Source organism: Pyxicephalus adspersus, chromosome 8, assembly GCF_032062135.1.
Source record: "Pyxicephalus adspersus chromosome 8, UCB_Pads_2.0, whole genome shotgun sequence".
Taxonomy (NCBI): domain Eukaryota; kingdom Metazoa; phylum Chordata; class Amphibia; order Anura; family Pyxicephalidae; genus Pyxicephalus; species Pyxicephalus adspersus.
The window spans coordinates 37,881,007-37,908,849 of NC_092865.1; the positions used below are offsets into that span (position 1 = coordinate 37,881,007).

The 27,843-nt window shown below is 38.8% G+C and overlaps 1 protein-coding gene and 1 long non-coding RNA gene across 3 annotated transcripts; one reads left to right on the plus strand and one right to left on the minus strand.

Moving 5' to 3' along the window:
- Window positions 1-436: 436 nt before the first annotated feature.
- DDX59 (DEAD-box helicase 59) lies at window positions 437-11,364 on the minus strand. 2 transcript variants are annotated; one of them, XM_072420074.1, is made up of 7 exons: window positions 10,052-11,364; window positions 9,354-9,521; window positions 7,735-7,824; window positions 6,570-6,821; window positions 5,848-6,000; window positions 4,531-4,659; window positions 442-1,642 (listed from the first exon to the last, which is right to left on the minus strand). In XM_072420074.1, the coding sequence occupies exons 1-7, from the start codon at window positions 11,276-11,278 to the stop codon at window positions 1,385-1,387; spliced, it is 2,277 nt and encodes a 758-aa protein (XP_072276175.1). In that variant the 5' UTR covers window positions 11,279-11,364; the 3' UTR covers window positions 442-1,384. The 2 variants fall into 2 exon arrangements, with proteins under 2 accessions (XP_072276176.1, XP_072276175.1); XM_072420075.1 differs by lacking the exon at window positions 5,848-6,000 and having other exon boundaries at window positions 437-1,642.
- On the plus strand, window positions 11,221-21,470 carry LOC140336742 (uncharacterized). The gene is made up of 2 exons (XR_011921939.1): window positions 11,221-11,470; window positions 20,766-21,470. It is a non-coding gene; the product is annotated as an uncharacterized lncRNA (long non-coding RNA).
- Window positions 21,471-27,843: the final 6,373 nt, after the last annotated feature.

Here is a 27,843-nt window from a genome sequence, read left to right on the forward strand (position 1 = left end):
ATGAGGACTGCCACTGCTGGACCAACTTATAAAAAGTCCAAGTTGGCTAGATATTAAGCTGACCTACCAAGTTTAATATTTTAACAAGCACAGATATTAGAGAAGTAACAAAAATATCAGAGCTCTTGTACTTGTTTCAGGTTATTACCCTTAAACACATAAGGCAGTATAAGCACCAGATATTTCCAGAATGGTCAGCAATGGAATCCATTTTAACATCACATCTAAATTTTTTTTCCTCATACATACACCTGTATGTACTAGGGAGGTGGATCCTGAGTATAGGCAGAATATTACTACAAATATGGGCAGTAATAAATGTAAAAATATATTTAAAAAAGGCACATGCTGTCAAAAAGGCTATGTGTAGAATGGCAGTATGATTATGCTGCAGTTTCCACTTCCTCATGACAGTAAATTGCTACCTCGGGGAAGACAGCTTCTACCCGCATCAGCCCAAAAAAATTAAATATAAGTTTAGTACCGCTCATTCCTGCCCAGTGTCAAAGACGCAAGCGCTGGTTGCAGTTCCATAAGAACCAGTTTTGTGGTTCAAGGTGCCAGCCCCCAGGAGCTGTAATGAATCTCATGATCCCGCTGCAACGCTGAACCTGCCTTTAGTCTGGTATTTTTTTTTTAACAGGCTGAGCTGTTCAGCAAAAGTAACAGTGTGAAGGTTTAGATAAACAATCTGACAGGGAATACAATGGACAACTTTTATTCATTGGCTTTATTCCAAATTAAAAGCATGTTACTGCTTAAAAAATGTGTTCCCTAAAATTAGACTTTCATTTGTTTCATTTAAAGTATTTATTGTCCATCTACTAGGTCACAGGTGCTATTGCCTAAGGCAATGGCTACATTTTTCCTCCATACATAAGGTACAATGAGTGTATCTACCTTAAAGGAAATTTGCTACTGGATGGATCTCTAGGTGAAAATAAAAGGGAAAAATGTCTAAAAATAGAGAAATAATGCTGCCATGACAAGCACTGTTTTGCTGCAATCCATTTAATTTTTGTTCTTAAATCTTTTAGATATGCTTCTAGCAAATAATAAATACATTATAAAGACTAAAAGTAGTGTTTGCTGCTAAAATGTTGCATATCAATTAGTTGCTTTGAAATTATGATCAGTCGCTGTAAAAACAAGATGTTGAATGAACATTTTTACACAAAAGTGTGCATGGTTCATAATGCATATACAAGAAACACAGATTCCAAATTGAATTATTGTACTTTTATCTCATCTCATTGAGAGCATATTTTTTTATTTACAAGAAATCCACAGGTTTCTATATCTGTAGCCATATTTTCTTTAACAGAAAAAAATAAGGGGACAAAGCAAGGTACCTGCCACTCAACAAAAGATGGAAAGCCCATTGTTATTTGTATCTCCGTTTGTCGTGTTTTTTAATTAGGCTAAGAATTTGTTCTCCAGTCACCAACCTATCTTTGTACTGGTGCTTTCTCTGCTCTGATCTTTTTTGGTCCAAGACATATGGGGAATTGAGAAGTTGTGGAGGAAGAAGTGATCCAGTGGGCTGTACTCTCTTCACCAAGTCCCAAAACAGGTTCTTGTTATTTTTATTAATAAATGTAATTGCAGTTCCTCGGTTGCCAAGTCTTCCTGCTCTTCCAATCTGTATAGAAAAAACACAATCATTAAGTAAATAAACGTTTTAAACTAGGAGCAGTTTTGTTTTATTTTTTTTTTTACCAAAAATGTAATTAGTCAGCATGGCTCTACTGCCACCTTGTGGTTGTAAACAAAATATTTTATTATTTTGTAAAAATCCTATTAAGAAAAAAACTTTACTTAGTTCAGCCATTTTGCAACTCAAACAAGGTCATCCTTTTCTGCTTTAATGCAATTAAATTACAACTTTTAGTTGGTCTTTGCTTCTGAAATACTGGCACTTATATATTGTGTTTTCACTTATGTAAGTGAAAACAGATTAGTATACAAGTAGCTAACAAGTGCTAACCTGTGAATTTAAAATTATGAAAAAATAGTTCATTCACAGCTTAGCACTTCAGCTTTAAAACAGGGCAAAAATAACAATGAATATTCCCTGCTACTCCCTTGTTACCCGATGAGTTACAACAATATTTTTTGGCAGTGAAGGAGGAATTTTCACTAGTTATATTGGAAACTGATTTTAAACTGACTCCCCCAAGTACTTATGTACCCATGTAGGTAACAGTAACAAGTTTGTTTCAATGGTAGCAACCTTGCATTAGCCTATAATTCTTCTTCATTTGTTTTTTTCTCCCTTGCATGACAAAAAAGTAGTAGCTTACACATCTTTAGAGCAACAATCACCAACCAGTGGTCTGCAAGAAAATTTTGGTGGTCTGCGGCTCTGGCCGGTAGGGTCCTTTTTCTGACTCCGCTGGGGGCGCACCGGCCAGGGCCACGGACTAAGTCTCCCGCATGCATTGCAGGCTCAGGGCGGTGGGCTGGTTGTGTCATCTGGCGGGTTCTGGCATCATGACGTAACTTTGAGGAAGTTTTTTTCCCTTTGAGTGACACACGGCTCCCCGAACATGCGCGGTCAGCAGCCCGTAATTTCAGTGGTCTGTGATGTCCAAAAGGTTGGCGACCACTGGTTTAGAGGACTCTTTATTTATTTATTTTTGAGAACTGCAGTTACAGAAACAGGAAATCTGCTAAGAAACGTGCTTCCTCCTGACCGATTCCCTTATCCAAAATGATGTTCTAAGTGTGCGCCCTAACTCTAGGGCACCCAAAGTAATTGGTTAACAGGTTGCAGCTCTAAGAAATTTGTGCTCCAGTAGGCTCCCCATGTCATTCGGAAATAGGCTTTTGAATTTGACTCAATTAATTAGCCGGAACTGAATTAGCTGGAAATACCTCATGACTGAAGTGAGGTCACACCTGAGAACAAGGCTTGGAACACACTCAATTCCTGGCCTCCCAGGAACCTACCTGGGAGCCAACCTACAGCCACAAATGTCACAAAGCCATGTCTCCTTCTCAGTGCAGCAGTTTCAAGGGATAGATGGGTGGATGGGGTACATGCCAGGGGTTCCAGGACTGTTCTGTTCATTGGAAGATAAGGCCCTGGAAAAACTTGATCCACAGGTCTATCCCAGAAGATGATTGAAAAGTATTAAATACACCCTTATTACTTTCATAGGAGTTAAGGGGTAAATAGCAGCCAGGTCCTATTAACCAAATACACTTTATTAACAGATCATCAGCAAATTCACCCAGCTTATAGAAGCAGAAGTCTTGGCAGTTTGCTGGTCTGGTTAAGGTGTATGTTAAAAGAATGCCAAGGATGGAAGACATTGGCAATGATCAAGAAATTGTTACTACCTATCAATCTGGGAAAGGTTAAAAGATCATTTTCAAATAATTTGAATTTCATTATTCTGTAGAAAGAATATTATCAAGGAAAAAAAAAAAAGATTCAAGACTGCTGCCAGTCTTCCCAGGAGTAGATGCATCTGTAGATTTGCATCTGAACAAACTACAAGACATCTGGAACAATGTCCTTTACACAGGTAAGTCTAAGTGGTGGAGAGATGATGGTTTGTTTTACAACCACAGGAACTTGGAATCTTGCAGTCATTGAGCGGACCATGAACTCCTTTGTATACTAAAGTATTCTAGAGAAAAATGTGAGGCCTTCTGTGCGACAGAAAAAGCTTGGCTAAAACTAGGGCATGCAATACGACAACGATCCCATGCATTCAGTAAATATACAGCAGAAGAGCTAAAAAAGAAAAAAAGCAGGATATTGTTTTGGCAGAGTCCAAGTCTAGAACTAGACTTGATCGCAATGCTGTGTGACCTTAAAAGAGCTGTGAATAAACCGAAGCTCTGCAAACCTTAATGAACTGAAGCCATGTAGTAAAGACGACTGGGCCAAAATTTCTCCAAAAGATGTGATAGACTGATAAAGTCCTGCAGACGATTACGTCATGGTATTGCTGCTAAAAAGTGGTCCAAATTTCCAGTAGAGAGATGTAAAAGACTCATTGTTACCAAAAGCCAGTAACATCAGTCATTTCTTCCAAAGGGTGTGCTACCAAGTATTAGGTTGAGTATGACAAAAAATTTTATCCAGGCCATTTCCGACGTTTGTAATGTCTCAGATTTGTTTCTCTGTTCTATTCTCTCTGCTGTGTTCTTCCAGTGCCAACAAAAGAAATAAACATGACAACACCAAAGCATTTGTAATTGCAACAATTTTTTGGGAGAAGTGGTGCATGAACTGAATCCTTTGGAATAACCTGAAAAAAGTAACTAGCATTTCATAAAAAGGTTGGCAAAGGAAGCCATTAAATTATACAGCATAAATGTATAAATACATACATATATACATACATACACACAAACAGTGATAAACAAATGTTGAGCTTTTCAGTGTTCGGTCATAAGAAGCCGCTTTGATAAAAATGCCTGGTAAACAGATTCATCCTCATATTTTATTAATTAAACGAATTTATTAAAATTATATTATAAAATGCATGATACTATACATTAAAATATATTTACCTGATGGACATACTCATCCATACTTGAAGGCATGTCAAAATTTACCACCAACTTCACATTGACCAAATCCAGTCCTCTCCCTAGGACTCCAGTACTCACAACCACATCATACTCTGCTTGAAGCAATCCCTGTAAAAAGTGACACACATAATGCTACACAATATATTAAACAGCATATCCATAAGTGTAAAATAAAACACAAAACAGTAGAAAAGACTGTTAGACTGTTAAAAAGTGTTGCTACAAATTCAAGCAATATTTAGTACTCTGAAAAGAAATATCTTAACAGAACCACAATGCCGTCTATATTGCATCCTTATCTGGTCTATGAAATAAATAGCTATATCTTTAACTATTGTGCAAGTCTTTCTCCATGAATACTTTAAAATTATTAGATTTAACCTAAATGGACATGTAAATAGCCAACGACATAAACCTTTAAACCTAAATGGCTTTCTAATACTATTGCTTGTCCCTGGTTAAGGCTACAAAATGAACTGAATCCTTTGGAATACCATGAAAAAAATAACCAGCATTTAATAAAAAGGTTGGCAAAGGAAGACGCTAAATTCTACAGCATAGATAACAGTCTGTGTAATCGTAAATGAACACGATTTGTTCGCAAATTAGCCACTATAAAAAAGGCTCTGATATAAACATATCAATGGACCCCCCTTTATTTGGATATTGAGAAAATAAAAATTAACATTAGGCCAACTAGTGTGCGGGAATCCTTTTCTAAAAGCTATAAATCAGCTACATTCATTATTTACAAGCTAAACAGGCTCCAGGTTTCTAATAGGGTTTGTCTAAAATAAAGTGATTGGCTGTATTTTCACTTGAATTGCATGTCTTAACAGATAAGGAGTATTTTTGGTAATGTTATTATGGCCGCTCTACAGAAAACAATCCTTCAGGAGTGAAATATATCAGTCTAATAAATTAGTCAACAATGTAATTAAAAAAAAAAAAAAAAAAAGCAACCTTGCCAGAATAAATAAGCTGCCCCCCTCCACCAAATGTTACAGTGAAATTGCAGATGCTCCAATCAGGGCTTCTAATGTTCTGACACAGTGCTTATGTTGATTGATGGTTTTCCAATTATCATATTTGCAATCTGAAAGTGCCTGCATGTATGTGTGTTTCATTGCACAAGGGGAACCTATCGAGGGGATTTCTATCCAGTTAGGGAGCTTCAACAGCCTACATGCATCAAACAATTCACAAGTTCACTACAAGGCATATAGACAGGAAAGGTGAGCTAAAACTACAACACTAAATACACCTCTGGACCTATTTAATACATAAATGGTTTACCTTGAGTATCTTAGTTCTTTCAGACTGGGATTTATCAGAATGAATAGAAACACACTCTAGTTCTGTAATTTTATGCACAGCTTCACTTAGGAGATCAGCTCCCATTCTGCAATCCACAAATACCAGGACAGGAGGTTGAAACAGCTTTGAATCCTTTGAGAAGAATTATGTATATATTTTCAATATATTCAGAAATCACATTCATACTTGCATTTATTTTAAAATGTGTTTATTACTACATATGCATGTATAACAGTAACTGAAATGTAAGATCCAATACAAACATCGTATTTAAAGCTAAAGCCTAAATCTAATAATGATACTACATGATAAATGTGGTATCTGACATAATAATCAGTAGTTTAAATTATGATTTATTCTCACTGTGGAAAATATCAATTATTTAACCACTACCAATCAATATAGCTTAGTGATTTGAACCTTCAAATCAAATTCCGGGCAAACACCTAATATACACAATTGTATTACATAAAAGTTTTAACTGCAATCCTTAACAACAAAGAAGGACACATGATTCTTTCTTGTCTCAGCATATGATTTCTGTATAAAGTATAAATTGAAATTTTCTTGACCATAATTAAAGGCCCTTTAAAGCTTCAGCACACAATTCATACAAAATCAGTACATCTACACAATTAATATATAAGTTATTTTACAGTTAAACATTTACAAATGAATCTAATAAGCACTATTTTACTTACATTAAGTATTTCAAACAGTTTTTTTTTCTTTGAGGGCTCTTCAACCCACAGTACAATCTGACGTACATTAGGACATGGTTGGTTCTTCTCACCAACAGTGATTCGTACAGGATCCTTTAAAAGCTGCTGGGCAAATGTTTCGATACTGGCAGGAATGGTAGCTGAAACTAGGATTGTCTGATGATCGCGTGAGGCATGCTCAAAAACATCAAGCACTTGCTGTTGGAATCCCATCTTCAGCATTGTGTCTGCCTAGAAAAGGAAGAAAGACTAATAAATCTGTCACCAAGATAAAAAAAAAAAAAAAAAAAAAAAAAAAATAATTCCCAGTTTACATACGTAAATCTGATCTTGTTTTTAGTTTCCAGAATGCTGGGTATTTGTATACCAATAAATAAACTCTCAGACCCGCACTTTTAAAAACTGACAGACTCTGTAACCCAATATTTTGGTAGTCTATGAATATTTGTTAACCAACTTTACCCAATACTCTGAACACTGATGGTCTATTTCTCAATAACTCCCTATAACTATACCTCTTTACACCTAGGTTACCCCACATTACAAACCTTATTCCTCATAAGGATTAAGACATCGCTGACTCCCATAGACACGTAAGTGCATTTTGATAAATCCTTTTCCTGATTTTATATCTGCCTGTATTAGAAATTTATTCTAACTCTGCTTTGTAAATCCTAAATACTACAGCCAAAAAAACATAGTATACATAACCTAATTACCTCAGCACTACATATAAACCCCACTATTTCACTTTAATGCACTCAATTTATTTCAAAGCTACTGTTTTTAATGTTTGGTTACATTTGTTTTCTTATATGATTTATTGTGTGTTGTTAATAATGATAACGCATCAAAAACAAATCAAAATTCATGGAATATGGTCTGGCCCTAATTGCTATTGATAGAAATTCATTTTTATGGATGCATTAGTTGATCTTTGTCTAGTTTACCTTCACTTTATTTCTTTGTGATGTAATCACCTTTACTTTCACCTACGTAAACATCTAATAATATGCCAAAACACCTCTTTCCTTTTTTGGTTCTAAAGTCTAACTCTAACTAGGGGTTGTCTAACTATCTAACTAGGGGTTGGTATAGACCTCAATTTAACCTGTATCAACAGCCCTAGTACATAATCACATACCTCATCCACAATCAGGATCTTTAGTTTAGAAAGGTTTACAGAATCTTGTTTAAGAATTTCAAGAAGCCTTCCAGGAGTTGCTATAATAATCTAAAAAAAAGATAAAAAGGTCAATATCTATATTCATAAAAAAAACAATAAATAGCATTTGCCACAATAAATAGAGTATTTGGCAATAACAGACTCTGCAGCAATTTCCAGCTAAAATTACTGGTTTAGACTACCCTTTGCCTTTAAACCAGCATCATAATAAATAGGTACAGTTGAACAAAGTCAGGGATTTTGTTAGAATATATAGTAATACTATATCAGCAAAGTCTCTCCCAGGCAAAGATTTCAAAGCAGACTGGAGTTTCAGGATGTGCTGTTTAAGCTTGTTTGAAAAAGCACAATGAAATGCAGTGTTCTCCCCAGACCCTTTTAGCTGGGCACACCACCCGGCACTTTTCAGTAACCATCCAGCTGATTTTGGGTGGTTACTGAAGAGTTGGGTCACAATAAAGGGGCTGTCCCCCACCTACAATTTCCTCCCACCCAGCTTAAAAAATCTCTGGGCTGAACACTGAAATGGGTAATGCTAAGGACAGCAGAAGCAATTGTCAGCTGAGGAAAAATAATGCGGTAGATGTAAGAAAATCATGTGTATTTGCCTTCAAAATCGGAAGCTGTTCAACAGACTCATGTGCTCAGGACTGGCAGAAACCTGTGGGACCCTGGTACACCTATTTACTGTCCAGAGAAGTCTGGCCAGAAGTCTTTATGTAAGAATTGCATGCAAAAAGCTATACCTCCAACATGGAAATATATCCATGCGCCTCAACTATGAACAAACACATAAAAGCAGGGGTGTAGAAAATGGCAGTAGGTGCTCTTGGCTGATGAGTTAAAATTGAACTAGTTGGCTGTAGAAGAAAGTAGTTTGTTTGCCAAAGGGATGGAAAGCAGTACAATAATGAGTGCCTGGAGGTAACAATGAAGCATGGTGGAAGTTAATTGCAAGTCTGAGGCTGCATTTCTGGAAATGGAGTTGGAGATTTGGTAAGGACTAATGATGTCCTCATTGCTGAGAAATACTGATTGGCCCAAATTTATTCTGCAGCAGAAGTGACCCCAAACATACAGCCAATGTCATTACCAATTATCTTCAGAGTAAAGAAGAACAAAGTCATGAAAGTGATGGCATGGACCACACAGAGCTCTGATCTCAACATCATGGAGTGTGTCTGGGATTACATAAAGAGACAGAAGGATTTGAGACATCCTTCTGTGTTTAGTTTTTCAAGATGTTTGAAACAACCTACCTGCCAAGGACTCTTGAAACCTGTGTACAACTGTAACAAAATAAACTGATGCTGTTTTGAAGGCAAAAGGTGGTCACACCAAATATTAATTTGATTTAGATTTCTATTCATTCACTTTGAATTGTTAATGACTAAAAAAATAAACTAATAACATATAATATTAACTTATTTGTGAAAGTATTCTTAGTTTTCAGCCTTGTTTTCACACCTGCCTAAAACTCTTGCACTGTATTTTGTGTGTATATATTATATTGGGTGATATAGGGAAAAACGGTTTATCACAAACGACTATTTATTTGGATGTATGGGTTGGCTTACCTGTACCTTTTGCTTCAGTCGATGGATCTGAGGTGGTAATGGCATCCCCCCTACAAGCAAAGCAGTCTTCATCTGCGGAATTTTAAACATTAGCTCCTGGGCCTGTTTCTCAATCTGCACAGAAAGTTCTCTAGTGGGAGTCAAAATCAGAGCAGCTGGAGCATCTTTCTAAATAAAGTGAAAACAATAATTTTATTTATTTGGTGCCAATACATTCTATAGTACAGAAAAGCCATACACATTAAAGTACGTGTTTAACCAACTTTTTTTTTTGGTTTGGAAGGAGTAGAGGTCAGTTTATTTTTTGCTGTATGTGCCACCCACCTAAATTGCAGCAGGAAACAATTGGAAAACTGCATAGTGAGAGGAATTCCACTTGTTGAGAGAGGATGATATAACCCAATAGTGACAGAGCCAAAAAAACATTGAAAGAGGTTCTATTCTTTTTATATTCACCTTCAAAATACACTTTATTTCATGTTCCCAAGGTAGTTAAAAATGTACATTCCTATCAGAGACATCGCGTGCGTGCACAGACACACAGTATAGCAATTTATAGCACAATAAAATACCCTTAAGTTTACTTTGTTAGAGGAACAAAAATAATTACCATTAACAATTTACAATTACAATTACCAAAAATAATTTACCATTAAACCATTAACATAACACCTGCTTCAATTAATAACATGCAATACCTGTTCAAAACAGCTGATGATAGCCGGAAGAAGAAAAGCTGCCGTTTTCCCTGAACCGGTTTCTGCACTTGCCAATATATTCCGCCCCATCAATCCAACAGGGATCATTTGCATTTGGATCGGTGTGGGAACTTCATATCCTGCCCTTTTTAAATTTACACAAACAGCAGATGGAAAGCCCAAATGTTCAAATTCAATAATAGGTTTGCACACTTCTTGACCTTGAACAGACAAGCCAAGTTGCTGTCTTAGATGGTCAATCTGATCCTGTCCCAGCTGGGCAATAAAATCATGTTCAACATATGAGTAAGGAGCGACATTGCGGTCAGCTGTAGATGAGGATTCTCCATTCTTCGACATATATGAACAGGGTATGGTATTAGAGGTGGTACATAACTTCATTGGTCCTTCATCAGTACTTGCTTTAGCCTTGCACTCAAGTGGACCAACAACATTCTCTGGACTTCTGTTTTGAGCTTGTAATGTGTCCCTTGCTTTGCACTCCAAACTGCAAACATCATGCTCAGTCTGATCAGATATGTATTCTCCATATCTCCCACATACAACGCACACTGGTTCTCCCAAAGTGGGCCAGCGCTGAAGCTTGCTGAACGATTTGATGGGTTCACCTTCAAAGGAACATGGTTTTGCAGAACAGTGACCGGAAACAGGAGGTGAAGATATGGGGTCAGAAACTTCATGGGAGACAGAAGGGGCTGAGAGATGGCAACTGGGCACTGTAGCCTGCAACTCATGAGAAAGTACTATTGGAGGAGTGTCAGTGGAGGTAGGTGCAGAGAGACTGGCATGCCCTGACACAGTGGAGGAACCAGGAGACACAGAAAGAGCTGAGGAGCTGCTCACACATAAATGGCTGGGGGCAGATACTGAAGTGATAACACTTTCGGAGATTGCTGTGGAACAAGGAGACATAGAAGGGGCAGCAGAGCCGGACAATAATGGATGGTTGGAGGCTGAAGTGACAGAACTCCCTGAGGCATTAATGGAATGATGAGACACGGGGACTACAGAGGAGCTAATCACTGATGGCTGATTGTTAGAAATGTCAGGAGTAGGCGATGGGTGAGATGACTGAATGTAAACAGATATAGAAGAGTGATGTGAGACAGCTTCGGTCGTGCCTTCATAGCTCTTACTAGTGACCCTTTTCTTCACCGCACTATTTTCAGTATCTGTCCGCCTCTTCACTGCTCTCGGTACAAACATAATTTCCACCCGCGAAACCCAATTACATTACCAACTTGCTCTCCGTCAGCTGCTGCTTAGATCACAGCGCTGTGTCAACCAATCATCTTCCCCTCCTTGTCACACACCGGCGCTTATTGATGATGTCACTTCTTCCACGTCCGTATACAGAACTCCATGGTAGCGATGTGCTGTGAGGGAGTAATTTAGGTGGTGTGTTTACTTATCCCTTGATTGTAATTATATCTGTACATTTAATTTTGGCTGCTTCTACAGTCTATTAAAGCTCACCTTTTTATCATGACCACAGTTCGTTTCCGTTATATGTAATGATCCCCTATCACCTTTTTGAGTGAACAAAATTGGAACAAAAAAGGTTCTCTCTAAATTTCTATGTTTTAGTTTGTATATTTTAGTTTAGTTTGTTATGTATGTAGGTTTGTCTGGGGGCCCTGCTTACCGTACAGGATTGTTGCCTATGTTCAGTAATGAAATAGTAATTAAATATTTTTGATAGTTTAGGTTACCTAGGACTGAATAAATGATTAAGGAGATAATTCAGGCATTTCCAAATACTTTTATGAATACCTTTAGTCTCTGGTTTGCAAGACTTTCTGTAAATCACCTCAATAATCTAGAATTAGATGCCAGGATTGCGAAAAAAGAACCAATATGTATAGTTAGTTGATCACTGAACAGATGTTACATGTAATGTCTGTTATGTCACATCATCTGTTACTCAGATGTTATATGCTTGTGGAAGAAGTTAACAATTTGCATTAATTTGCAATTATTCTTGCTTGATTGCACAATGTCCTAATCACGTTTGTTAGATCTCTATATTAAACTACTGAATGATACTTTTACAACTACTTCAGTAGAAAGCCAGGTGTTGAAAGTTTTCAAGTGCCATGAGTTGGTGGGAAGCAGTGAAAAAAGCAGTGGTTTTCTAACAGAGGGAAGATCCAAGGATCTTCTTTTTAATTTATTAATTAACTTCTGAAATGCACAACCAAAACACAAAGGAGACAAGTATACACTGGAGGCTTGCGTCACCCAGGGGTCACTTAAGTCACAGAAGAGGCTGGAGTCACCAGGAACAACGAGACAAGAGCTGCAAAAGGGAACACAGCAGGAAAATAGACAGGACAACACAGGGTTAAGAAAGGAGCTGCAAGGGGACATCAGGCAATCTGGCAGCACCTGAAACTGCACAACCAAGCAACATAGATACATATATTATACACATGTGCATATTTAAAGGGGGGGAGGTAGGATAATCTTGGAAAACATCTAGCATATCCTTATAATAGGTGTAATGAACTAAAAACAATTGATGTTCTTTACATCAAACCTATATTAAGATATGTGTTTGGAACAATAATGTATATACAATAATGCTTTTGCCTATGTCTTAATAGCTGTACAAGTTGATTACATAAGAAATGAATTGTTGACTTGTTACATCTGAAAATTTAAAGTGTTAAAGTAGCTATACAGTTACTCAAATGCTGATATAATCATCAATAATATAATACCATATGTTTCAAGTAAAAATTATTATCAAACATTAACATTGGGGGAATATAGGAAAACAATTACTCATACACATAGCCCTATTTGTTTAGAGGGGGAAAGGGAGAGAAAGGGTATAAGAGGGGATATTAGAGGAAGAGGGGAGAAGGGAAGATATGAACATGGCTAATGGAGGTTATAAAGGGAAGAGGAGGTATAAAGAATATCCTTCCACAATGCCAAAGGACCTCCACCCCACTCAGGTGCCTGGGATCATAGATAGTAGTGCCACCTTTGGGTTGTTAGACATTAAAGCCTGCGAATGTAATATATAGCTTCATGATTGTCTCCCACAAACAAAAGATATCTTGGCATTCCCACCACAAATTAATATTTGAATCTTTTTGAGATAAACATCGCTGATGTGTCAGTGAGAGAAGGGTATATACGGTGCAGATCTGTTGGGCGTTGATACCACCTGGAGAGGATCTTATAATTGGTCTCCTGGGCTTTGAATGGGAGGGCAAGTTTATGCATGAGAATAAAAGCTTTTTCCAGTCTGCCTCAGAAATATTCATGCTTATGTCTGATTCCCTGATGTCTGAGATAGCATGACATGGGCTATCTGGGCACCTAAATATCACCTCCAGGACAGACAGACTCCTGTGGAAGATACTTTTGGTCTTGTATGAGGACAGAAAAGATGATAGTTGCCGGTATTGAAACCATGGGGCTAATTTACCGCACTCTCTGATATTAAGGGATAAATAGGATGGCAGTTACCCGTTTTGTAGTATGCTACAGAGGTGTCAGTTTTCTTTGGCATTCCAGTTTAGGAAACGTTCTGTTCCCATTGCTGGCGGGAAAGGAGTCAAAGGACCCAGGCTGGAGGATAGTTTTCCTGCATGTAGGAGATTATTCTATATTTGTAATAGATTTAAAGTTTAGCCCATGAGGGGGTGGGAAGAGCACATGTGCAGGCTGTCCACCCATGGCAGTGACCTTAGGTCCATGTGGGAAAGAGCATTCTCTAATACCACCCAACTCTTCCTGTCTTTGTAACGAAACCAGTCAACTATTTGTATTGCCATATCAGGTACTCCTGCCCTCTCCTGTTTTTTGGTATAATTAAGTAAAGTGAAGTTATGCAAGGGTGTTTCACTTTCCAAATGTGGAATATGTGTTAAAAAGTTGCTGAATTTTCCGCAGATATAGGGCAGGGAGATATATTAGGTCAAGTTTGTTAACACACTGAGTGTGTTAAATCTGGTGAACCAGATAAAGGGAGGGAGTCATATCTATGTAGGTCTGTCTGAAGTTTAGTGAGTAAGGGCAGTAATATGTACTCTCAGGTATTTAATAGCGTCATTATATACCCAAAAGGATGTATTGGTACTTGCCAAGACAATTTGGAACTGAGTGAGCAATTCTGATTTGTTGTAGTTGACTTTAAAATGACTGACTGTGCTGAATCTCTCTAAGTCCTTTAAAATAGAGGGAATTAAGATATGAGATGAAGTGATGTACACTAGTAGATCATCCGCATATAGTGATAGTTTATATTTCATGTCACCTATCTGTATGCCCTGCACATCTGGATTCCCTCGCAAGGCAACTGCCAGATGTTCCACAACCAGTGCATATATTTAAAGGGATAGGGGACAGCCCTCTATGATGCTGTTTTGTATTGGGAATGGTGCTGAGAACCATTTACTCTCACGTGAGCTCGTGGGGACAAGTCCAGGGCCAAAATGTGAGAAATCATGTTAGGGTGTGGCCATATTTGTTTTAATGTTGAGTGCATAAATGCTCACTTTACCCTAATAAAGGCCTTTTTAGCGTCCACAGATAAAAGGCACATGGATTTAGCCACCTGCTGTCCCTGGTGTTGTCCCTTGCCTCTCTTCCATAAGTGAAATTGTCCTGGTCTGAATAGATCAGAGAGGACATATATGGTGAAATGCGATTTGCTATTATTTTAGAAAAATGTTAACGTCTAGGTTGATTAACGATATGTGTGCCTCCAAACTTTGAGGCAGAAATAAGGTATCCTCCGACATACATATTCTGTTTGTGTAGCCTTTTCAGGGAACGTATTTTGTTAGATGTGTCTGTTAAAATTTAGCTCTAATCTTATTACGACACGTCCCATGCTGAATTAGAACTGCCTTCAAGGTAGTAAGGAAGTACTTCAAGGAAGTAATTTAGTGTCGTTAAAGAAATGAGTGATTGCAGTTGTCACTGCATTACTGTAGACTATATCTTTGAAGAGGGATAAAATCACAAAAAAATGGGATAGCGCTCGCTTAAAATCCTTGGAGGTATGAAATTTGCTGAAAAACAAAAGGTCAAACACCATAGAACGGGAACAAGGAACTAATTTGGGAAACAGGTGGTTGCAGGAGGTGGAGTGGAGGATTTCATAGAGCGATTAGACACAGTAGTAGCAGGGGTGAATGTAGTGTGTGTGAGTGAGAGCTTGATTTTCTCATTCCCCTGTGTAGTAAGGACATTGCTGTGGGTAAATCCTGAAGTGAAATGTCAGGAAGTTTTAGATCTGTGAGAAGCTGTGGTAAATCTGAAGGCTCTCTGAGAATATAGAATATTGTTATCTGCCATGGAGGAAAAGGATATCCCCAGTGGTATGGAATGTTCTGCTCGTGCAAAGGTTTAAGAGCCCAGTGCAGATCCAGCGTATGTTTGAATAGGTCAGGTAATAGTTGTAGTTGCACACCTGCATATTCGATTAATCTTGCATCCCAAGCCTTACACATGATGTCCTTTTTGGTTTGATAAGAATGTATCCGGCATATGACGTCTCCCAGCCTCCACAGGTCCCTGCTACGTGGGCCAGGGGTTCTATGAACCCTGTCAATTTCTATGTCCACATCAGTTGGTATGTCCAGCAGTTTCGAGAAAATTGAATAGGCATTGTTGGCCTATTCGGAGGTAGGTACTGTTTCCGGCAGCCCCCAAATGCAGATGGTATTTCTTCTATTGCTGTTTTCGGCCTCATCATAGAGTAAGAAAAGTTCATTAGTTTGCGCTTCATGATGTGTCGGGCTTTCTTAATGGGATTTCAATTGTGGAGAAAGCTCTGTGCAGGTATGTTGTAAGGTGACTGTGGTATTTGTCACTTGTTGCAGGGAATGCTGCATTGCCTGAAACTCATTATTACAGCTGGCCTCTAAACCTCCAATGCTGTGGTCCAAATCTTGTTTGGTGGGTAAAGCTTGATTATGTGTTTTCCAGTCCCAGATATCCCCCCCTTCACAAGAAGTGCTGGAGCCTGCTAATTCCTCCAGGGTAAGGGTGATATAAGGGCTGGGGACGGGTGAATCCGGGTGTTCGGATAAATTGTGCGCTGCAGGGCTTGTACTGACCTCTGAGGCCTGCTGTGATGATGACTGAGTTGAGAGGGTGAGGGCTCGATTGGTGGTGCCTGATGCTTTGTGGCCTGGTCGTACGAGTAAAGCCTGAAATCTTTTCAGGCTCCTCGGCACCTCCACCGGTTCTTCCTTTCTGCTGGATATGGGATTAGGGGCCCATGGAGCTGTAAAAAGAGGTGCACAAACCGTGCAAAGCTGTTGAAATTCCCGGACAGCTTCAGGAGCTCTTAAGCTGTTTGGCCATGCCCCCTTTCCTGTTTCTGTTTATTGGTTCAGTTCATATATTAAGGTTACTCCTCATAAATCCGTAACTTAGGTAAGGTGCAGTTGGGCATCTTGCTGTTGAATCCTACTTGTTTGTGAACCAGAATTTGGGTTTTGCAACTTATTTTGAATAACTGATGTGTTTTGTATATCAAGGCAACTGTCTGTGAAGATTGACTGTCTAGAGGTATTAAATACTATTATTATTATTATAAAGAGACACCAAGGTATTCAAATTTTGGTAATACTTGCTGCTAAGAGACAGTAAATTGTTAATAAGATTTTATGGCCTCCACTAGACATCTTGAATATCTGAGGAGCATTGTATTGAGAGCTGTTGTTTTGTTGGGCCTTGTATTACATTAGGAGACAGCTGAAAGCTCTTTATAGTCTATGTCAGAGGACTTCATATTACTCTGATTAATTCATTAAACCGGCACTCATTACCTTTTTTTTCCTAGTCACTTGGAGGTGGGGGCAGATTGTTTCATCTGTTTTGGAATGAATTTCTATTACTGCTTTTCACACTTACACTGCGCATGCATGGGATTGGCATTTTCTTTTCCCCCATTGAAGAAAAAGCTCCTTCTGCCCATGCCCAAGATCTGGTATGCGCAGATTGCAGTGTCCTGCGTTCCCCTGTGTCTTCCGTGATGCCAGTGTCACCAGTTATTATTTCTGGTGCTTGACCCCTGACTTTGTTTCTGACCTCCCTAGTTTTCTGCCTTACCTCGACCCCGGCCTTCTCTTACTATTCTTTCTCCCGCTGATTTGGTACTGCACAATATTATGCCCATCCTGTAGTTCTCAAGGACTGCAACCTTGTAACAGTCTGCAGCGCAGCACCCTCATTTCTGGAAAAGACTCGGTTGTTGCCTAGATTCTGTGCCTTGGCCTTTCATAGGGCTCACACTACCATTGAGCAAGCCATAGCGCCCCCTTAGTGGTACCGTCTCCCAAAGTGTTTTTATCAGGGCTTCCTCAGCAACTGGTGCGCTCCTTTTTTTCCACCAAGGGTTGCTTACTGTGGGGCAGTTTGGAGTTCAGTTTTGTACCCTAGAAATTGAGCTTACCTAGAACAATGAAGCCTTCCACGCTACTTTCTAGCAGGGATAGCAGGGCTCCTGTTTCTCTTTCCTTAGAGCAGGGATGTCAAACTCTGGCCCCGGGGACCAAATCAGCCCCCAACCTCCTTTTTTTGGCCCCCAAAGAAATAGAAAATATGAATTGCAGCTGGCCTGCCAATTCCTGGCATCACTCAGGTCTATAGACCAGCCGGCTCTCTGCCTATGAGGCCTTGCATTGGCCTGTTTTATAGACGCAAGTAATGCTGGGAATTTTAGTAGCGGCGCTAAAAAAAAATTCTTATGCCTCATTCTCTATTATATATTCTCTAATATAGGCTTGTTCCAGATTGAATGTGAAGCAAAACCTCTTTGTTTCTGTATAAAAAAGGTTTTATATCTAATGAGAAGGAAACATTTTCTCAATTTTTTTAAAAAATTTGAAGGTTGGCCCGTGACTTTGTCTAAGTTTTTAATTTTGGCCCACTGTGCATTTGAGTTTGACACCCCTGCCTTAGAGGGACCCATGCAACTGGGCCAATCACGTCTTCAGAGGAAATGTCTCAGACTCTACTGCAGCCAGAAAGGACACTTTTTAAAAAAATGTCTGCAGCGGCCAGGAACGTTTAGCGGCTAGTATGCTCTGATGGGGGCATGCTAGGTCACTCTTCTTTCCCCTCAACCCAACATCTCTTGATACCAATCCAGCTTCACCACAACAAGTCTACAATTGTCCTTGAGGCCTTTATGGACTTTGAAGCACCTTGTAATCTCATCTCACCTACCATTGTCAAAGATATGTGCTTGGCCTATAGAGCCATTGCCCCTGATTCATCAATAAAATCCGCGCTAGCTGGAAGCGCGAACGTACGCGCGGGCATCGATCGCGGATTACCGCGGTCCGGACTCGAGTGTGCGCATACACTCGCCTCACTGCCAGCCGGATTCCAGACTTCACAATAGGGAGCGCGAATCTGCCAATTAAGGCGATTAGATTTCAGCTGCACGATTAAGGAGGATCTGTTAAGCTCAATGGTGAGATCATAGCAATTAATTTCGGATCGCGAATACGAATGCGCGACCGATAATCCGATTCTGCTTGATGAATCAGGGGCATTGACTCAACGCCTATGTATCTCTGCGGTGGATGGCACCATTCTGTACTGTGAATTTATTTTCTTCTAAACTAAGCCCATACAATGTCTAGGTTTGCTACATGCAGAGATCATCATTTTTCTTGTTTTTCCTCAGGCCTCCTCTGCAGTCATCCTGGTTCTTCTTTGTGTAGAAGAAAGACCCATCTTTGCCGTATTTCTTTAATGTATAGACTACCACAGTCAAAATGCATGGATCCTGAGAAGGTCCGCTTTCTCTAACTATCCCCTGCCCTGTGGCCTTAAGGCTACTCATTACTTCCTGGGATTTACCAATTATTGATGGCAATTTATTAGAAACTGCTGCCCAGTTTGCAGTATGTTTGCAGTCTGTTTGTTGCCCACAAGTCCTGACAAGATCATTGGTTTTTGTTCTTTTCTCATCTTGATTTTGTAACTACCTTCAAACCTGGTTCTGCCAAATCCCAAGCTAATACACTTTACACTGGTTCCTTCGATCCAAAGGATTCGGAGACTGTTGCAAAGCCAGAGTTTATCATCCCACCGGCTCATATCCTAGCCTTGACATCTGTTTAAGAATCTTTCAAGAACTTATTTCCCCAGGTAAAATATTGGTGCCTCCCCAACATTGCACCAAAATTTTACATTGGGCACATGATTCTAAACTTTCTGGTCACCCAGGCGTTCACTGAACTTTCACATTTTTCTCCCGTCTGTACTAGTGGCCCAAACTTCGTAAGGATGTGATAGACCATGCTGAGGCCTGTGCTGTCTGTGTTTAAACGAAGTCCCCAATCTGTGCTCCAGCTGGACCGCTTCTTCCTCTGCCCTTACCTATTGAACTTTGGTGTCACTTGTCTATGGCTTTTTATTACTGATCTTTCTAATGGCTGTACTGTTATTTGGGTGGTCTTGGATCACTTTTCTAAAATGGACCATTTTGTACCCCTTTCCTGCTTTACTATCAACAGCATAATTGGTGCCAATTTTTTTTACGTTTCAGGGTATGCCTATGCATATTTTATAAGATTGTGGGGTAAAATTTACCTCCCATTTCTGGAAAGGATTTATCACAGCTTGTCACCACATGCAGTATCTGTACGGCACACTTTTACCTGCATGAGAAGCTGCAGCTTTATTTGGTAGGAATCTTTGGCATATTAGTCATTGGATGCTTAGGATATTCCTATATTTGATCCTTGAATCCCTTTGCCTGAAGTGAGGTATTAGTTTTGGCTATGATCTTCTCCTAATAAAGCGGTATTATATCAGCAAAATGCGTTGAAAAAAATGTGGAAGATGTGTTTATCTACAGTGACACGTGGACTAATATTTAAACATTGGAACCAATTTTAGAACCTCATTAGGTGGAGAAAAAATTATTTTATTGATATTTTTAGATGTTACATGTCATTTATAAATTTGTGTTCTTTTTTAAACTTTGGAATGAAAAAGTTTGGTATTTTACATTTTTATATTCTATTTGTTTTTTTTTGTTTTGAAAATACATGCCTTAAAAATCCCATCTCCATACAAACCTGTAGTTCTTTTTCCTTAAAGACATAGGAATCTTGCAATACTAAAAAAATTGATAAAATACATATGGAAGAGCGTAGTGTTAATAATGATTCTACCCATGCTCAAATATTAACACCGCAGTAGAATGTTTTCTCCCACTAAAGAATTTTTTGCAAAGTGTCTTGGAAAAATACCAAATCACCCACTGTAAATATGACTTGTGGCTGTCCACACAAGGCCAGAGGATAAATGTTAACAAATCATAAATCAACTAGTGAAATACTTTGTGATTTGACAATTTAATCTTACAAGTAATGGCGACTCAAAGGCTGTTAATAATTAGTAAAGATAACTGGTTACCACAGAGACTGAAACATTTATGGCCAAATTGTATATGACAATTGCCTGTGTATAATTGCAACCAAATGTTTTGATTTTACATTGTAAACTTTCACGATATTTACAATGTATCATAAAAAGTGTGTTTGTGTTCTTATATTATGACTGTTCTTTTTTTGGTGGAAAATCACTAGCAATGGTTTATTTAGATATTTAAAATGAATCTTGAAAAGCTTAGAGCCAGCCTAAATCCATTTTTGTGATCTGTTTATGACTAATGGCATTTTTGTTTTTTGAATTTTAGGAATCTCAGACGGTTTGGGTCAGTCTGAATCTAATTTTCTTTTTGGTTTGCCTAGTATGAAAACAAGACAAGAAGAAAATAGTAGGGTTTTTTTTTGTGCGGCAACAAAGGTAATTTTATGTATAGACGTACATACACAAATACATTTTTACAACAATGTTGTGCTTGTTACAAAAACAAAAGATAGATTATGCAATTATGATCCAAACCCCATCTTAAGTGTGTTAGATCAAATTTAGTACTAGACATGTGTCTCCTAGCTAAATCTGTAGGATTGAATTCCAAAGAGGAGGGAGGATGAACAGCATTATTGTAATAGGCGTTATCGTAAAAGGTCTCAGGCCCTGAAGCGTTTTACCCTCTGGGTTTCCTCAGGGGACAGTGAGAACGCTTCCAATAACTAACATATAAGAATACATAGTATATAACCTATAAATAGGTTTTGAATTTTAGGAATCTCAGACAGTTTGGGTTAGTCTGAGTCTATTTTTCTTATTTCAACCCGTTTTTTTTTCTTATTTCAAGGTGTTTTACAGAATAAATCTGCAGATTTATTCTGTGAAACGGGTGAAGTCATCAAGGTTTTCCCCCATATATGTGGGCAACCTAGACAGGAGTATTTAGTTATATCTATCGCACATTTTATATGGTTTTAACATCTAGGTTTTTAATGTTGTTCCAATAAAGATTTGTTTTGATAAACTACATGTGTAAATTGAATATGATTGGCCTCTTAAGTCCCAGATATTGAGTTAATCCCAGAGTTTATTGGTATATAACCTATTTAATATCATATAAATTCTGAAGTAAAGATAAATTGATTAATACAATTGTTATAATAATATTAAAGGAAACATGTCCATAATTATGTGTATTGGCCTAATTATATAACTTCTAAGAATAAAGGAAAAGACAATGATCAGGTTGTCAAGAATGTATAAAATAAATTTCAGGTAGATAAGGTATCAAAGGTCCTGGGTCTGATAACAAAAGGTAAAATGGAACTATGTGGCTTGGAAGGAATATATAAATATGTGTATAATAAATATATAGTGATGGTAATAAAATAATATTTTATAAAAGGAAGAGGGATGTAAAAAGGTCTGTACCTACCTATATATCTCTGGAGAAAGCTAGGTAGGTGTCATTTTGATTAGTCAGTGATTGGGGGGGGAAAAAGTCAAATAACACACACTGGAAAGATGACGAATCCTAATGGGGTGTACAAAAGTATAAAGGTATGAATGTTATGTATACCAATTAAAAGTTATACAATATATTGAAATAATAATCAATATATAAAGTAAAAAATACATACCAGGAATATATTTAGTGACTAGAAGCAGTGGCACCTTTGATACTATATCTAGGTAAATAGAATCTAAAAATAAGCAAAAAAATTGACTGAGGATTTTAACCATTACAAATTGTGGTACATCATCCCAGAGGATGGTATACAAGTATTCAAGAAATAACTTGGTGAAAGAGGGGGAGAGGGAAAGCACATCTGGTGGCAAAGAGGCAGCAGTCATGAGTGAGAACGCTGTCCTTATGTTGTGGCACTGTGAATGCGTGAACTGCACATGCCCCAAGTTAATCAACAGTGACGTTGATTTATGGCTCCTCCCCTCTGTTCTGGCCGCCTGGCTCAGCACCATGAATTGGCGGATATCTGAGGTACTGTGACTGAGGCAAATGTCCATAGGCATATGTGGGGCTAGTCGGCAGGGAGGTTGTCCTCGTATGGCTCAGTAAACTGACCGGTATGTAGATACTGGTCCCATGCAGGTAAAAAAGATTGGGAGGGGGTTAAAAGAAAGAGGAAAGGGGGAGGGGAGGGAAGAGAGAGTGTTGTAAATCCTGGACATTTATGTACATATGTATGTAGGGCAGAGAGAAAGGTGTCGGCGCTACCTACTAAGATTATAGCTGTATATGAGATAAGAATGGTAGGATAAGTTCCTTTTTTTTTTTTTTTTTTTTTTTTTTTAAAAGGTATAGTAACAGTTTAAACCACATGCGTGATTAAGCAAAGAGTAAATGTAATAGAAACAGCAATAACAATAAAAAAATAGTATGGGCTATCTATAATTAAGAAGGGGAACTTGCTACATGGCAAAATGAACGTCCTCAAGAATAGGACAAAACTGTACACAATGTTACATAACACTGGGGAAGGCTTTTTTTTTTAGTTAGATCTTACACTTTTTTTTTACTATTTTTTTTACAGTTTTTTGCTATTACATCCAGTTTTTACTGTTATGCTCGAAGTGACAGGACCACTAGGGGGCACTATGACTTGCACGGAGGTGGTGTGAGCCCTGAGAAGGTCTAAGCAGTAACCAGGTTTTCTCCAGAGCCTCTGATGGTGAGGATGTTGCACGGCTAGTTCCTGCCAGGTTGCGGTCCTTGGGCACACGAAGGTGGGCAAAGCATGGTACCAAATTACTAAGCAGAAGGATAGTCAAGGGAAGCCAGGGTCGAGACAGGCAGCAAGCAAGAGAGGTCAGGTCACACGCCAGGGTCAATAGCCAGGGATCCAGGACACAGACAGCAATGACACAGAGGCCACTGCAGTCACAGAGAACACAGGAGACACTGGAAACAGCAGGAGGTTCAGGTGATGCGGGGATATCCACAGGCAGGACAGGAACACAGGAACAGCACAGGAGAGTTGGCTGGGAACCAACAACTGCCTAACAAAGGGTTAACACAGGAGCTGGACACAGTAAACACTAAATTAAGCAGCAGGTTTACAGGACCTAGTTCACAGAAATGGGGAGCTCAGCACTAGTAAGACTTGTTGCACAAACACAAAATGGTGTCTGAGAGCTAGCTAAATAGCCAGGGCTGGTTAAGAGGCTATTTTCTGATTGGCCAGTGGCATGGATGGAGTTGATAAATCTTGGATAAAGTTGATAAAGAGGCACACCCAGCATCAGAACTCCCTGTATGTGCAGGGGAGAGAAACCTGTGCTTTAGTGAGGAACAGGTAAGTGTGACATTTACGACAAAGGGTACCCTCCATTTTTGTCAAAAAACATACAAATTTTACATACAATGAAAAAATATTGAAATAACTTGAATGTACTGTTTATTTAAACTACTTTTGTTCATACAAAGGATTTTTTTGTTACTCTATGACATTTTTTACAGTAAAACATTTGAAAATTAATTAAGTAAGCGGTTAAGGTAAAAGTTTACACTTATAGCTTTTCTTGGAGTGTTCAGTGTTAGGACAATCCCGCCGAATGCTCCAACAATAGACAGCCATCATACAGTATGTACATCCCATCTACCCTAATACCGTCCTTCCATGACTTTCAAATCTTGGTGGAATCGTTCACCTTGCTCATCACTGACTGCACCAAGGTTTTCCAGGAAGTTAGAAAGATGGCTATGCAAAAAAAATGCACCTTGGTGCTCATATTGCAACCAAGCATTTTTGTAGCTCTCCAAGAATTTCTAAACAATTTATGTGTAATTATTTGCTTGTTTGTTTTCAAGAAAGTCCTTGACAACGGCTTTGAATAATAACCAAGCATGCTTTTCGACTTCTGACATTGCCCTGATGAAATGTTGATCTTTGATGAGCTGCCGAATCTGTAGACCATCAAACACACCGGCCTTTATTTTTCAAATGACAGGCTAGGAATTGCCAAAATTAGGTACTTGAAATGGTCTCCTTCAGTTTGCAAGCTTTAACGAACTGCTTCATCAGACCCAGTTTCATGTGCAGAGGTGGGAATGTAATGTTCTTTCTATCATCAAGTGGCTCATGTAGAATGTTTGAATCACCTGGTTTTAGGGCAGATCTTGGAGACCAATTCCTTTCCACCCAATGCCTCTCACAAACTCTGCTGTCCCACATGCACAGATAACAGGGATACTTGGTGTATCTGCCTTGCTGATCAAGAAGGACGCATAACATTTTAAGGTCAACACAGATGGCCCAATTGTGTTGGTGTTATTGCAACAACTCAATTACTCTATGTGCATATTCTTCACAAAGGGAAACTGAATGGCCAGTGGGGACTGACCCAAATAAATTGCCATTGTGAAGGAGGATACACTTTCAGTTTCACTTTGAGCTATCTATGAATAGTCACCATTCAGTTTAGTTATAGATTGGAATTCACAATTCCTCCATTAAACCAGGTATGTTATGGCAATACACAAAGCCACCGTCCGTTCTAAAGTACTGCAGAAATGCAATTTCACTGGTTCGAAAGTACGATACCTTTGTTATTTTTTCAAGTAAGTTTTTCTCATGTAGTCTTTATGCTAGGAGTTCTGAAGCCTTCTTCAATAGTCCCAAATCACGTGCCAAATCACTCAACTCTTGCTGATCCAATCCTTTACAGAGTCCTCATCAATTTCAAGTTCTTCATTGTTGTCACCTAGTTCATCACCATAATCATGTTCTTCAAGAGAGGGTATTGTAACGAAAACCGGCACTGGGATTTCTTTTGAATGAGCCACTAGGCATTTAGCCGATGGTAGACTAGGATACTTTGTTACATTTATTGTTCTTGTTATGTCCTGAAGTTTTTACTATACTAAAGTAAGAGTCACTAAAATGATCTCCGGGCTGTCGCCAAACTAAAGGTATAGCAAATGGCATGTTATCGTGTTCCCTGTGTCCACATCTGTAAACCCTCGACACACTGATTGCACACCTTATGAGGGGCCTAAGACTTATCTTGATCACCAAGTTTAACCTTGAAATAGGCTTGCTCTACAAATGTGCTGATGTTCACCTTTGGACTGGGAATGGTGAAACTGCCACAGATATAACAAAATTAATCAGAACTGAACTGTGCCCAGGCCTCCACAATATTACCAGCCATACCACTGAGCCATATCCCCTTCCGCTACCAATTTCCCAGTGTGACTGTCCTTCGCTAAACTAATGCAGTAAACATCACATTTTGCACTTTGCGTCAGTCGGCTCATTGAAATATTCTGAAAATGCAAACAGAGTAGCTTTTCCTTCGTAAATGTGGGATTTCATGAAAATGACAGGGATTGAACCCAGGGCCTCACACATGGAAAGCATGCATTCTACCACTGAGCTACATCCTCCTACCAGGGGGGGGGGGTTCAGACTTTTTTCGACAAAATTGTATACAATGTTACATGATTGAACCGCACACTAAGCTTCCACAATATTATTCCGCCATCAGTACTCAGAGCGGCCTTGACTTACCAAAACCAAACACAGCTTCTGTTTTGTACTGGGAGGACCATAAACATTTGTGATACCAAAAAACACGGTTTCTCCTAATTTGTTCTTATCGGATAACGTCAAGAATTCAACCAACATACCCTCCATCATTAAAAGCAGCAGATTTAGCTCACCCCGAAAAACGTTCTATGCGTTAAGCAGACAAGAAAGTGATATGGTTGATGTAAAAATACTCTTTTCCATGTGAAAAACCACATGGTATTTTTTAGTTTTGGAAATTTTCATTGTGAGCTAGAGGTGGGATAAATGACAGCAAACAATAAAGTTTACACGCACTATTTTTTCACAACAACCTTACGGCTTTCTGAAGTTTGACAGTTTCTTACAATGCTCATACGGCTCAACATAGGCTAACCAACTAAGCTAATTTTGAAGAAATCAATGGAGATGCCAAGGGCTCACACGTGCAATTTCTGCGCTCTACCACTAAGCTACATCCCCACGACATGCTGCACGTGCCACAGCGCTGCTGAAAATATGCCATTAGGACTTTTTTTAGTCAGGCTAAGTCTCATAACCGATGATGAATAACCAATTACTCAGTCTTGATAAAATTTGGCTTTTTATGCTCAATATACAAGGATAAGCTTCTCCTTTACATTCTGCATTCTTTAAAGAGGCTTCGCCCACAGTTCTTACTTTTATCATCTAGCCTCCTTACATTGGGCCATTGTTTCAATAGTTTAATTCAAATTCACACCACAGTTTCCTATTACAATTCCATTGTTCTTAAGGGTGGGTATGGAAGTTTGTATTTGTTAATGTTCAACAACCAGTATTCTGGGCCCTTTTCACTTGTTAACAACTATAGGGCCCAATTTACTTGAGTAGGACCTACAACCTTGGGAACACCGGATAAGTCAATGGTTTGGAATTTGTGCCTGCTGGTTAACTGTTTCCAAAATTGTCTGATTTAATATCAGGAAAACTCCTTCTTAGAATAGACGGATAAACTTTCTTTGCATTTTTAGATGAAGATTTGACCGATGGTTGTTGCTTATATCATCAAGCCTTCTGTCGGCTTTTGAATCAAAACATTTTCTGAAAAGATATAGCTCCCATTAAACCTGTTTGCATGTTACAGGTTGCCATGGAAATGATGGCAATTGAACCCAAGACCTCACACACGCAAAGCATGCGCTCTACCACTGAGGTATATCCCCCTACTTGATGGCTGTTTTTCAAACTTTTTTTTCCACAAATCTGTACACAATGTTGCATTATTGAACCGTGCACCAGGCCTCCACAATAATATCTAGCTACTAGCACTCAGGGCTGCCTTGACTTACCAAACCCAATCACGGATTCTTTTTCTTCTGGGAGGACCATAAACATTTCTGAGACAGAAAAACATGGTTTCTACTAATTTGTGCTTGTCCAATAGCTTCAAGAATTCAACAAACAGCCCCTTCATCATTAGAAGCAACGGATTTAGCTCGCCATGAAAAACGTACTATGCATTTCTCCGAGTAAGAAACCATAACTTCCTTTTTCTGACAGAAGGAAGAGGTGAACATAGTGATAAAGTTTATGAAAAGACATCCTTATCTTTTTGACAATCCAGGACCTTAAAAGATTGTTAGACAGAAGAAACCCAGTCTCACCTGATTTGTGCTTGTCAGCCTTCCTGCAAATCACATGGCTGAGCTTTCTTATATTTTGAAGGCACTGGTTAAACAAGCCCCAAACACATACTGTGGGTTTTTCAGATTGTAAAAAGAGGTGCAGACAAGAAAGTGATACGGTTGATGTGAAGATATTCTTTTTCATTTGGCTACCCAGAAGAGTTTTTGAGTTTTGGTCATTTCCATTGTGAGATGGGGTGAGATA